At 32.4% G+C, this 14,560-nt stretch overlaps 1 protein-coding gene across 4 annotated transcripts in view; it reads right to left on the reverse strand.

Moving 5' to 3' along the window:
- Wdpcp (WD repeat containing planar cell polarity effector) overlaps nt 1–14,560 on the reverse strand; it is a 346,394-nt gene that overhangs the window by 25,489 nt on the left and 306,345 nt on the right. For all 4 annotated transcript variants that reach the window (XM_026387164.2, XM_026387163.2, XM_077791841.1 and 1 more), the window contains one exon: nt 2,836–2,915. In XM_026387164.2, the coding sequence (XP_026242949.1) occupies nt 2,836–2,915 (80 nt within the window). The remainder of the gene's footprint in view (nt 1–2,835; nt 2,916–14,560) is intronic.

Raw genomic sequence — 14,560 nt, forward strand, 5'->3', positions numbered from 1 at the left:
GTTCGATCCTCAGCACCACATACAAACAAAGATGTTGTGTCCGCTGAAAACTAAAAATAAATACTAAAAAATAAAAAAAAAGAGTTGCAGCTCACATATAATAGGGCAGAAAGAGAGGATAAGATTTGATATCTATTCACCTATATTAGATGGCTTAAAAGAATTCCTTTTATCTGTCTACTATTTCCAAAATGGTTATTATTAAGGCTATCAAGATCTAAAGAGGGCAAGAAGATTCAGTGGGTTAGAGTACAAAGAAGGCAAAGAGAATATTATAGAAAGAAATAATCAACAATGTCAAATGCTATTAGAGGTGATATGGAGGAAATCTAATCATATTGATATTAACATGTTTTGGGTGATGAGGAAGTAGAAACAGTTAAGAATTGTGGAGTAGTGCCAAAGAAGGCTGGATGGAGATGATATGGACAGATTATAATGGTCTAAACAGGTTAAGGTCACTTTATGGGCAGCGTGGAGAATGCATCAAAGAATTTTACTACATTTCTAGCAGCTCTTTACCATGAATACCTTGTAGGAAACTTTATGTTTTCTATTTCTACTGCACAACATAGTTTCTGGCATATAATAGGAGTTCAATAAATATTTGTTGAAGTGTGTTGGATAAAGGAATTCAACAAGTCATATTTTTTTTTTTAATCATGATATCTCTCAAATTTATCCTTTCCTATTCCCACTATCATTTTCACTCAAGGCTTTTACTAGTTTATTATAATAAACTTGCTATCTAATTTTTCTCATTTCAATCAACTTGGGAAAGGCTACCAGATTAATATTCTTATGCTTTTGATCATTTCACTTACCTGCTTCCTAACATTCAAATCCACACCACTACCAACTGAAATAAATAGAAACTCTTCAGCCTTACTCCAAAGCCTGTTCACACTCTGGCCCACGACCCATATTTTAATCCTTATCTTCTATCACCTTCTTTATAACTTAGCATCATTAGCTTCATACAGCATTTAAACCTGTGATCTCCTAGTCTAATGCAATGATTATCTCTGTGAAAAAAGACAAAATTCAGTAACTAAAATTAGTTTTGAAATAACAGAGGTTTTTAATTACATGTCTTAAACACCATGAAGGAAATTATATTGACCTCCCTGATACTTTTTCATCTTCATTTTTTTTCTTTTTGAAGTAAACATTCTGTTTATATTGTAGTCACCTCTTGGCCTATTAACTCCATCTTTTCCTCAAAATTCAAGGAAAAATAGAAACTCAAAAAGGGGGAAAATACCATTATTCCTACTAAATATCATGTTTTAAAATCATCAATGTGAAATGAATTGTTTTAAATGTTCATTTACCTGCCTACCCTATATGAGAATCATTCTACTGAAATTTGATTTCATAGGTGAGGATTAGCTTCTGAGAAGCTGAAGTGACAATATTTTAGGTCATAGTTAGGACTACGTTATATAGGCTTTCTGACATACAGTTGGTAAACCTCAACTTAAGGAAAAAAATATGAGTAGCCATTTTATGCCTGGCACTATATGATACTTCTTAAAATTCATTTTCTCTGCTATCTACTTCTCACAGAGGCTGAAGTTGCTTTCATATATTTCCCTCCTAAACTCTCCAGAAGGAAGTCCATACAAGCATCTTAATTCCACTTGCTTCTCTTATCCTCATCATCTCTCTCTTCCACATTTTGCATTTCAAAATGAATATGGTTTATCTTTTCTGAAACTCATAATGAAATTTGGTGCCCAGTATAATAGTGTTGAGAGGTGGTGGGGTCTTTAATCTTATTTTTTTTGGTGGGGTTCTTTTTTTTGTCTTTTTTGGAACTGGGGGTCGAACCCAGGGCTTTGCGAATGCAAGGCAGACACTTTGCCACTGAGCTACATCCCAGCCCAGTGGTGGGGTCTTTAAAAGGTTAAGATGGATTCATGCAGTTTTTTCTTGGGACTGGATTAGTTACCATGAGAGCAGATTTTATCAAGTAAGGCTGCCCCTTGAGCATGAGGCCCTCCTCAGATGTAGCTGCTGGATCTTGACCTCTGTCCTCCAGAACCGGGCACTAAATAAACTTCTTTCCTCTGCTTGTTACCTAGTCTCAGGAATTCTGTTTATAGCAACAGAACATGGACTAAGATAATAGTTCAGCAGAGTAACCTCTTCTTAAAGGGAAAGTAAAAGAAACAGTGGGCCATGCTATATTTATCTTTAGGGGAGAGTATGAAGGGTACCACTGTTAGGGAGTACAGCTGTCTTGAATTATAGTATATATATATTTCTTTATTTTCTACTAAACAGGGCAAGAATCATGCCATTTTTATTTGTTATCTCCAGAGCTTGCCTACTCAAACTGTAGTCTCCAGACTAGCTGAGTATGTATCACTTTGAGAGCTTTTTAGAAATTCAGAGTCATGGGTCCCACTCCAGATCTACTGAATAAGAATCAATGTTTTAACAAGATTCCCAAAGGCATCTGTATTAATTTGTATGCTTATTAAAATTTAGCCTTATTTATAATCAAGTGACTTGGCATTTTATATATTTTTTTTTAAGAGAGAGTGAGAGAGGAGAGAGAGAGAATTTTTAATATTTATTTTTTAGTTCTCGGCGGACACAACATCTTTGTTGGTATGTGGTGCTGAGGATCGAACCCGGGCCGCAAGCATGCCAGGCGAGCGCCCTACCGCTGAGCCACATCTCCAGCCCGGCATTTTATATTAAATTAACCAAAAGCAGTCTTAATACTGAGTTTTGAAATGCTTTGGATTTTCATATTCTAATTCATTTATAGAATGCTCTTATAATTTATAACTTTTTGAGGCATTATATTTTGAATAATATTACCTTCTGCATTACAGGTATAAGTCATCAAAGATCCAGCACAGATGTCTTTTTCAGGTCCATTCCTTCTGTCAATTACTTGTCTGTAGTACATGAGTCAAGTAATTAAGAAAGAAAAATTTAAGGTTAGATGCAAGTTGTGGATATAATACTATAAAATTTAATATAAGTAAGGTATTAAACATTTCAAATTTCTACATGTTTTAAAGTGTAATTAAAAATATCTCTGGAACCTTTCAACAACATAATAATTTTAAAATAATTATTTTAAAAACATGGAAAGTCACTTTCAAGTATTCCACCATTAAATATTTTATAAAACATTTTGAAGAGTGCTGAAATTAAATTTTAATGTACAGATAAATATATTACATATATATAGTTTTTTAAGAGAAATAATCATGGAAACAAAATGTGATGCTCTGAACTCCTGGGTATTATGAAATTAAAGAGAGTGGTAAAAGTTTCATACTTTCCTGATTTCAAAAATAATCCATTATTAGTGTAGAAAACCCAAAATTAACATAATAACAACAATCTAATTAACCGGAGTTCTCTCCTAATTGCTATGGATTTAAAAAATCCATAGATAATTCTGCCTTATAAAATTTTCTCATCAACTTTCACTTATATAATCATATAATTTTTAAATGTATAAAATTATAATACATTAAAATTCACTTTAAAGGTGTATAATTCTTTGAATTTTAATAGATGCTTGGGATTCATACTATTAACAACAGAACAATCAAAACAGGAAACAGTTTCGATATGTCAAAAAACCTCCCTCATACTTTGTAGTCACATTTTCCCTATCCATAACCCCGACAACTACTTACCTTTTCTCTATTAGTTTTGAGTTCAAGAATGTCATATGATTTGAATCATACAAAATGTGAGCATTTTCATTTTCTCTCTTAAGGCCCTTGATATCATCCAAGTTGTATAAATCAACAATTCATTTCTTTTTATTGCTAAGGAGTATTCCATTATATAGCTATATACCAGTTTAGTTATTCATCTGTTGAAGGATATTTATTTTCTCAGGTTATGAAAATTATAAATAAAACTACTATAAACATTCACATACAGGTTCTTGTGTGAATGTAAGTATTAATTTCTCAAGTCTGAATACTCAAGGCTGCTAGATCATATGGCAAATATATGCTAAACTGTTTCCTAGAATAGCTGTATCATTTTGTATTCTCACCAGCAATGTGTATGAAAGTTCATGTTACTTTGCTTCCTTCCCAGTGTTTGAAATTGTCAGTATTTGTTCGTATGTATATATACTGATAAATATATAATTATTTTCACACACACATACTGCAGATATTCTAATAGGTATGCAGGAGTATCTCCTAATGGTTTTAATTTTGCATATATCCAACTGAAGTGTCTGTTCAGGACTTTTGCCCATTTTAATTGGGATATTTTTCTTACTGTTGAGCTTTGAAAGTTCTTTATATGTTCTGGATACACATCCTTCATTGGATATGTGATTTGTACATATTTTCTCCCAGCATGCAGCTTGTCATTTTTCTAACAGTGGCTTTTGAAGAATAAAAGGTGTTAAAGTACAGTTTATCAATTAAAAAAAATGGGTAGTACTTTTAGCAGCTGGTCTGAGAATGTTTTGCTGAATCCTGGATTACAAATATTTCTTTCTATTTTTTTTTTAAAAAGTTGATAGTTTCAATTTTACATTTAGACCAATTATCTTTTTATTTTTTGAGAGTATGTTATGAGGTTTAGGTTGCAATTCTTTCTTTTTTGCACAAAGATGTCCACCTGTTCCAATACCATTTGTTGAAAAAATAGTTTTTTAAAAAATTGTGTTTTTACATTTGTCAAAAATCAGTTGGAGGGGCTGGGGTGGTGGCTTAGTGGTAGAGTGCTCGTCCAGCATGCATAAGGCACTAGGTTCAATCCTCAGCACCACATAAAAACAAACTAATGTATCCACCTAAACTAAAGATACATACATAAATAAATATTTTTAAAAAAATCTGTTGGAGATATTATGTGAGTCTATTTCTGAATTCTGTGTTCTTTTTCATTAATATATGTATCTGTCTTCTGCTAATACCACAATTTCTTGACCAGTGTAGCTTTAGATGGGAGAGGCAAACCATAGTAGACAGTCCAAATCCAGTTCATACTTATTTTGTAAATAAAGTTTTATCAGAACCCATGAATACCCATTCATATTTTTTGATTTATTTATTTTTATGTGGTGCTGAGGATTGAACCCAGGGCCGTGCATATGCTAGGTGATCACTCTACAGCTGAGCCCCAGCCCCAGCCCCACCATTCATTTATGTATTATCTCTGGCTTCTTTCTCACTGTAATGTCAGTTAAGTAGTTGTAACAGAGATCCTATGGCCTACAAAACCTATATGGTTCTTTACAGCAAATGTCTTCCAAAACCTATTTTAGAAAAAGTCCTAAGATCGTGTGTGATTCTTCCAACATCATTTCCTTTTTTCAATAATTTTTACTTATTATAGTTCCATTGCCTTTCCAAATAAATTTTAAAATCAGCTCACCTGCATATAAAAAAATAAAACAAAAAAATCCTTCTGGAATTTCAGTTAAGATTGCATAGAATTTTTATTTTTACCTTATTAGTTTTAATTAAATATCATTTTTTATTAGAGCTTTATGGATTGTATATATTGTGTTCATCCTGACAAATTAATATACACATGGAAATCGATTTCAGTTGATGTTCCCCTAGTTTTCCTTCCCTCTCCCCTTCCTTCCTCTACTAGACTTCCTTTCACTCATCTATTAATTTGTATTTGATTGGTTCCTTATGTAATCTTATCCTTCCCTCCTGTTTCCTTTATTTTACTCCAGCTTCCATATGAGAGAGAAAATTCAACTTTTGAGTTTTTGACTTTGGCCAATTTCACTTAGAATGATATTCTCCATTTCCATCCATTTACTGGAAAATGTCATAATTTCATTCTTTTTAATGGCTGAGTAAAACCCCATTGTATATATGTGCATTGATCAATCATAAGACAGTTGACATCTTTACTATGTTGAGTTTTTCAATCTCTAAACATGATATATAGTTTTCAGCATAGTTTCATACATGTTTGGTTAGAGTTATACTTTAGTATTTAGTTTATTTTAGAACTAGTGTAATTAAAAGAAATTTTTAGTTTTCAATTGTATATTATTGATATATATATAGATACATTATTCTGCATCAAACTTATGTCTTATGACTTTGCCAAATTCACTGACTGTAGTTTTTTGTAGATTCCTTGGGATATTCTATGAGAAAAGCATTTTGTCTGCAAATTGGTATCATTTCACTTCTTTTTTGATATGTGTTTTTCATCTCTTTTTCTTGCCTTACTGCATTGGCTAAGACTTAGACTTGGTCTTATGGTGAAAATGGGCATCTTTACAAGTTTCCAATATTAGAGAAAAACTGAAGGCTTTCCTCCTATAAAGTAATCAAGAATGATTTTAGCTGTAAGTTTTTTCTTTTTTGTAGATCCTCCATAAAAAGGTTGAAAAATTTCCCTTCTATTCCAAGTTTCCTGAGTTTATTTTTAAAACCATGTCTGGGTATTACATTTTGTCATGTTACTTATGCATCAGTTGATTTTTCTTTTTTAAATTATGAATACAGTGGATTATTTGTATTTTTGAATATTTAATGGGCCTTGTATTCCTAAGATAAACACCAATTGATTGTGGTATATTATTGTTTTTATATACTAATTGAATATTCCTTATCTAAAAGACTTGGGGCTGGGGCTGTAACTCAGTAGTAGAGTGATTGCCTAGCATGTGTGAGGCACTGGGTTCAATTCGCAGCACTGTATATAAATAAATAAAATAAAGGTCCATGGGCAACTAAACATAATACAAACAATAAATAAACATGTAAAGACTCAGGAATTGAAGTTTTTGGATTTTTAAAAAAAAGAGATATCTTGGGGACTGGACCCAAGGCTAAACACAGAATTCATTTATGGTTCATATACACCTCATACATCTAGAACAAAGGTAATTTTATACAATATTTTGAGTGTTCCTGCATTTTTACCATGACTTGCCAACATGAGGTCAGGCATGGAATCTTACACTTGTGGCATCATGTTGACACTCAAAAATGTTTTGTGTTTTGGAGTGTATGGATTTCAGATTTTTGGATTAGGAATGTTCAACCTTTATTACTGAGTTAAATTTCTTAATCTTCTGGGAATATTCTTGCTCCTGTATTTTTGAGAGATAGCAGTCTAGTTTTCTATTTTTGTATTCTATTGTTTGGGTGATGGTAATGTCAAAACAGGGCAGATTATATGGCCTTGCCTTATATTTCTTGAAAGAAATGGATGGTATTGTTTTCTCTAACTATTGGGAAGAATTAACCAGTGAAATCATCTGGACTTGAAAATATCTTTTTCTGAAGTGTTTTTTGTTTTGTTTTATTTTTGTGGTGCTGGGGATTGAATCTAGTCCTCTTCCATGCTAGACAAGTGCTCTACCACTGAGCTACATCCCCAGCCCCATAAATTCCTTTAACGGACATAGAAGTATTTAGATTATCTATTTAATTTTTTGCAAGTTTGATAGTTTGTGGTTTTCAAGGAATCACTTCATCCTAACTTCATCAAATTTATACACAGAGTACTTCATGACATTATTCATCTATTTAACATTTATGAGGTCTATTATGACATCTCCTTTTGTTGATATTGATAATCTGTCTTCTTTCTCTTTCTTCCTGTCAGTCTGACTAGTTTTATTACTTTCACTGATCTTTTCAAGTAAACTTTTGCTTTCAATGATTTTTTTCTATTTTCAAATTCAATTATGTATGTTCTTATCATTTCATTTTGTTTACTTTAAGTTTATTTTCCATTTCTTTTTCTAGTTTCTCATGGTAGAAGCATTGATTGAGACACAGCTCTTTTTCTAACATTTGCATTTAATAAAAATTTCCATTAAACATTATTTAAGGTGCATCCCACAAATTTTGATGTTATGATTTTTGTTGTTGTTGTTTATAATATTTTCTGATTTCCTTAAGACTCTCTCTTTGACCTATGGGTTATTAAGAAGTATGTTTTTAAATTTATAAGTTTTCAGAGATTTTTCTGTATTTCTTCCTATTATTTATTCTTTTTGTGTGTGTGCATGCAAGACAAGTACTCTAACAACTGAGCTATATCCCCAGCCTTTGTTGTTTATTCTTAGTTTAATTTCATTATAGTTAAAGATGTTAAATTTATTTGTGACCTAGGATATGTTTTCTCATGGTGAATGTTCATGTAAATTTCCAAAGGATATATATATATATTTTTTTTCATTGTTTGGTGGAACAATGGAAAGCATCAATGATTCACTCTATTTTCTCTTCCTTGAAGAGATATTTAGCTTATACCAGAAGGAATGTCCCTTACCCTAGGTTTTGGAGGTGTCTACAAAGAACACTAAAAATTCTCCAATTGCATAAGTATATGAGGATCAGATTGTGTTGTACTGCTGTTGTTTAAAAAGGGAAGGAGAGCCAAAAAGAGGTTCCAAGTCAAGGGAGAAAACCAAGATTTTTGGGTCATTTTTCATCTGTCATAGCATGCAAGTCAGAAAATATGATTCTGGGTAGAGATAAAATCCGAGGTAGATACAATTAAGAATGCCTTAGAAGTGGATTAGATCACCCAGAAGTTACAGAAAGAGAGTGCGCTAGCATACACAATGGTCCTAGCAATTCTTAGAAGTGTGTGATACAGTTTCAAACTGTGGATTTGTATATTCCTACTGTGTCTTCCATCATTTTTTTTTAAAATTTAAGAATTATGCGCTGTGTTTTTAGATACATCCATGTTTAGGATTGCTGTGCCTACTCAGTAAAATTATCTCTTTTATCATTTTGCATTGTCCTTTATTATCTCTGTTATTTTCCTTTGCTTTGAAATCTACTTTGAAATTAGCATAGTTGTTCAGTTTTTCTTTTTGCAGTGCTGGGGACCAAACCCAGGCCCTCATGCATGTTAGGCTCTACCACTGAACTATATTCCAAGCCCCTGAAAGTCTTAACTTCCTAACTTTTTATTTTTACTCTCTTAAAACAGAAAAGTATACAAACTTGGTTTCAAAGAATATGTCAGAGAGGAGCTAGGGTTGTGGCTCAGTGGTAGAGTCCTCGCCTAGCACGTGCGGGGCCCTAGGTTCGATCCTTAGCACCACAGAAAAATAAATGGATAGAATAAAGGTATTGTGTCCAACTACAACTAAAAAATAATAAATATTAAAAAAGAATGTCAGAAAAATTAAAATCAGGCTAAGGAAATGGTGAAGAATAGTAAACGTACATAGATATTTCTGCCTGTTCACAAAGGAATAGATTTCCTGATTTTGAAATTGCACATTAATAACATCTTTTTTTAACATTAAAACAAATAGTTTCTATTATGACATCTACAATACTAATTGTCATAATAAACAGAAATGATATGATCAGTTATTGCTTACAATAAAAACAGTAAGTTTGCCAAAGGGTAATTTTGAATGCTGGACAGGCATGATTTTCAGTTGTTTTGAAATGTTTGTATTAATATGTTGGATATATAGCTAGCTGATAATCAGTGGAAATACTGATGAACTTCATAGATGGAAATAAATGGTAGTTATTTTCTGGGGAGGGGTATTTAAATGGGGACAGAGTTTACAATAGTTAACTCATTCTTTAATATTTCACATTACAGAGACTTTTGTTGCTCTATGTAAACTTATAACTTCAGGGTCTCATGAGTATTTGGTTAGTAAAAACTTCCTATAGCTGAAATTTTATCTTTGATCACAGTTTATGAAGTGTGAAAGATCTGAGCTTTGAAGAAGACAAATACTATACAAACAGTAATGCCATATGAAGTCCACTAATAGGTTTAAGGGTTTCAAAAGATATAATGTGAATAAAGCTTCATATATGAAATTATACTTTCATGTTTTTCATTTGACTTAGTTAACAGAATCATACATTCCATGCCCAAAGACTATTCCTTAAAATACACACACTTTGGGACTTTGAATTTTGTAAGGTTTATGTTTTTCTAGTTCTGGTATTAGAGACCTATGATTCCATAAAAGAGCTATGAATCTATAAAGAAGCTTGCTTCCACACAGTGTTTCTTGAGACATAAAGCTACAATAAAATGTAATTTTTCTTTCACAATTGCCTCAGTAGGTCAGAAAAAGAAATTTTAAAAAGTAGACTAGATTAGGATGGAGAAAATGGAAATAGTCTTTTTGTTCTTCAACTTGTATTATCTATCTTATATTATCTCCATTAGCTTTCTCAAACATAGCCTTAGATTCAGTGAAAACCTGTAAATATCTTTAGGTTGCCAAATTGCTGATAACATTTTCATTTTCATGTTCTAAAAGAGCTTAAAACTATCTTCTTTGGAAATATGTTTAAAATTGGTGGGTTTTAGTTATATACCAAGAGTTAGAAAAATGTGTCTCTAGGGAATTTCTAGTATATAGGCAGGAAGGAAGTATAAAACACCTGGTGGGCCTAATCTAAACTTAACCAGTTCTACATAATACACATTAAAGCTACCTTAAGAGCTCAACACATGGGAAATACTCAGTATATTCTACATTTATTTCAGTTTAAGATGCAGAAATGGACTTCCTAGACATATGCCATATGTTCTCCTCTCATGCCAAGTTAACAAGAATTAAAAGACTGAGATGAATAAACAAGGTCAACTTAGGCTGAGCCAAATTAGACAACAGAATAATTGTCAGATTTTCTGTTGGCAGGGACAGTTTGTTTTGAGCCAATCTTCATGAATTATAGGCTGTACTTTTTTTTCTGGTAGCTCTATTGCCAGGCATTCTGTTGACAATTTCTTTGTTTTATAAACATTGAAAATTTTCATGAGTTATATTGTTTTTAGGCACACATCAGATTCTGAATACATGGATTTTTTTTTGGTTTTATTTCAACTTAAAGGAAAACTGCCTAGATGTGAATCAATAAAATCAAGCCAAAATTTAACAACTTTTAACAGGATACTATTATTTCATTTGGAGTTTCTTAGGTATGAACTCAGATATAATAAACAGTAAACTAATCAGTACTGTAATGAATTTATGACAGTAAATATCAAACTAGATAAATTTGCTGCAAATACAATCTTTATTTGCTCTACAATAAGGAATTTTAGACCTTGAACAAATAGAATCTAATGCAAATGAGAAAACTGAGGCAACTAGAGAGGATGACTTATTTGCAATGTAACAACTAGTTTAGGGTAGTACCAAGTCCAAAGGTAATTAGTTTAGTCCTAAGATCATTTATTTTATTTACACACCGCCCTTCTCATCCTGTATTATTTTTGTCTTTCTAAACTGTGCTTTGAGTGGTATGACTTTTTTTTTTGGTTGCCCAGTCAAAAATGTAACAAACCAGCCATTTGAATAATGATATTAATGACATATAAAGAATAAAGTCTTAGTCAGCAAGGTCTAAAAAGGTGAAAACCACCATGTAAATAATATTATTAATGACATTAATAATATTTACTACTACATAATGGTATTTTTAAAAAAACTCATTTAAACCCTTAGTTGTTGTAACTGTTTCAGTTTCGAAACTGGTAATTCTTTTGTGTATCCATGGCCTACTTTATACACTTTTCAGACTTCTAGAGATCATCTGCATTCTTTGGCTCATGGTCTGCTTCTTCCATTTTCAAAGCCAGCAGTGCTGAGCTAAGCCCTTTTCACACTGAATCACTCTGATCCTGATTCTTCTCTCTTATCTGTATTTCAGGATTATATTAAGCATATCTGATAATCTAGGTTAATATTCCCTATTTCGAAGTGATATGACCAGCAGTCTAAATTCTATCTGCTATTTTAATTCCCCTTCACCATGTTATTTAACATATTCACAAATTCCAGTGATCAGGACATGGACATCTTTGGAAGGCCCTTCTGCTTACCATATACTCTAATTCCTATAATGGCTTCCTCTACAATTAGAATGAAGACCTAATTGCATGGCCAACTAAAGTTCTACAAACCTTCTCCACTCCCCTCTTTACAGTATAACTGTATTGGCTCTCTGTTACTTGAACCTCTCAAACTTGTTTCCACCCTTACACCTTTATATGTACAGTTTATTTCCCATGAATTACTCTGTCACTTTACCACTTATTCACATAGATGACTCCTTGTCCTGTTCTCAAATATTACCTTCCAGTACAGATTTCCATTATCACCAATTCTTTATATTTTTCCTAATATTTACCTTTAATCAAAAGACTTATTCAATCATTTTGCTTACTTTTTTATCTATATCATTTCTGTTCCTAACAAAACTGAGAACTCCAAGAGAACAGTGGGCCTGGTACCCCAATATACTGCCTACCTATTATGCGTTAACTATGTCAACTGTCACAGACATCATGATGTGGCTTGGAGAAATTATAATGTCTAAGACAGTCATGGTGTTCTTACCTTCATGGAGTTTACAGATTAATGAGATAGCAGATATTAATCTAATAATCATATAATAAAATTACAAATGTGACAGTTTTAAAGGCTTATAGTGTGTTTTAACATCTGTTGGGACTAGTCCCTCCCTATGGTTTTTATTTTTTAGTGTTTGGGTATTTTTATATGCTTGTTTTTCTATGAGAACTTTAATATCAACTTGTCTAACTCCATAAAAGTGTGTATTTATATAGGGATTACAATAAACTTGCAAATTAATATGGGGAGAAATGACATCTGAATAACACTGATTCTATTCAAGAATTCCACTTTTTTTGAGGCTATTTTTATATCTTTCAGATTTTTAAAAAGTTTCCTGCATATGAATTTTGCAAATTTGTTATATTTAATCCTAAGTATTTGATTTCCTTCATTAAGATTATAAATGGGGCTGGGCATATAATCCCAGTGGCTCCAGAGGCTGAGGCAGGAGGTCCTCACGTTCAAAGCCAGCCTCAGGAAAAAAGCGAGGTGCTAAGCAACTCAGTGAGACCTTGTCTCTAAATAAAATACAAAATAATGCTGGGGATGTGGCTCAGTGGTTGAGTGTCCCCGAGTTCAATCCCTAGTACCACCCCCCCACACACAAAAAAAAGATTGTAACTGGGGATTTAGTTTTTCACTAACACTAACTGGTTATTGCTTGTGTATGTGGAGGTTGATTTCTGTATGTCAATTTTATATTATCCACCTTATTAAACTTTCCAAATATTTGATTTCATTTTATCATTGATTGTTATTGTCATTGATTTTATCACTATCTTATTGCAAAATGGAGATAGTACCAAACAAACAACAAAAAATAACCCTAAGTACTTTTTTGAACCCAGAGGTATTTTACCTCTGAGTTACACCTCAAGTCCTTCTATTTATTTATTCTCGAGGCAGGATATTACTAAGTTGCTAGGGCCTCAAACTTGCAATCCTCCTGCCTCAGCTTCCTGAGTTGCTGAGATTACAGGTGTGTTGTGCCACCATGCCTGACTTAGAGATAGTTTTAATTCCTTATTATCTCTTATGCTTCTAGTTCAGAAAGTAACAAATTTCTTTTTTTTTTTAAATACCTTTGTTTTTATTTTTATGTGGTGCCAGGGATCAAACCTAGTGCCTCACGCATTTTAGGCACTCTACCACTGAGCTACAACCCTAGCCCCAGTAGGAAATTTCTACTGCAAAGAGCTAGATAAGAAATATTTTAGATTTTGCAGGCCACATGATCTGACTATATTAAACTACAAAAAATAATAAAATGGACATGGCTATGTTTCAGTAAACTTTATTTACAGAAACAGGCAACAGGTTTAATTTGGCCCACAAGGCATATTTACCAACCCTTGCTTTGTTGATGTATCAAGTTGTTTTGGCTAATACCTCTAGTATAGCATTGAAAAGTAGCCGAAACGATGAGTATCCATGCCTTCTTTCTGATCTTAGTGGAAATGCTCTCATTGATGCCCCTTTAAGGGAAATACTGGTATTAAGACTAAGTTATATATTTTTTCTTACATTAAGAAAGTATCCTCTGGCTCAGGATATAGCTCAGTTGGTAGAGTGCATGCTTCATATGCAGAAGGCCCTGGGTTCAATCCTCAGCACCACAAGGAAAAAAAGAAAGATACAATCCTCCAATTCCATTTTCTTGAGTGTTTTCATCAGGAATAGGTGTTAAATTCTGTTAGAAATGTTTTAAACATCTATAATCATGGATTTTATTCATTTTAGATCTATTAGTAGGATGTATGACATTAATGGACTTGATAAAATGAACTTTGTATTCCCAGGATAGATTCAGGTATTAGATTTTGTTTGTTAATATTGCTATTAATACTGGTATTCATGAATGATATTGTTTTTCAGTTTTTATGTACTATAGAAAGTTCTTTATTTTCAATCCTTTGGAATAATTTGTGGAATATTGGGAACATCTTATCTTCGAAGGTTTGGTAGAATTCTCCTATCAAACCAGTTGGGCCAGCTGCTTTATCACAGGGTAATTCCTAAATAACTTTGTTTATTTCTTTTATAATTCAGAGTTCTAAATTGAATAGTAGCCATTTTGGGAATTATGTATTTACCTAGGACATTTTTTATTTGCAAAGAAATCTTAAAAGTAGTCTCATGATTTTTAAAAAAATCTGTGGTTTAAATGTTGAATTTCTCTCTCTGTAGCTTCTTAATCTGTATTTT

Source organism: Urocitellus parryii, chromosome 12 (genome assembly GCF_045843805.1).
Source record: "Urocitellus parryii isolate mUroPar1 chromosome 12, mUroPar1.hap1, whole genome shotgun sequence".
NCBI lineage: Eukaryota > Metazoa > Chordata > Mammalia > Rodentia > Sciuridae > Urocitellus > Urocitellus parryii.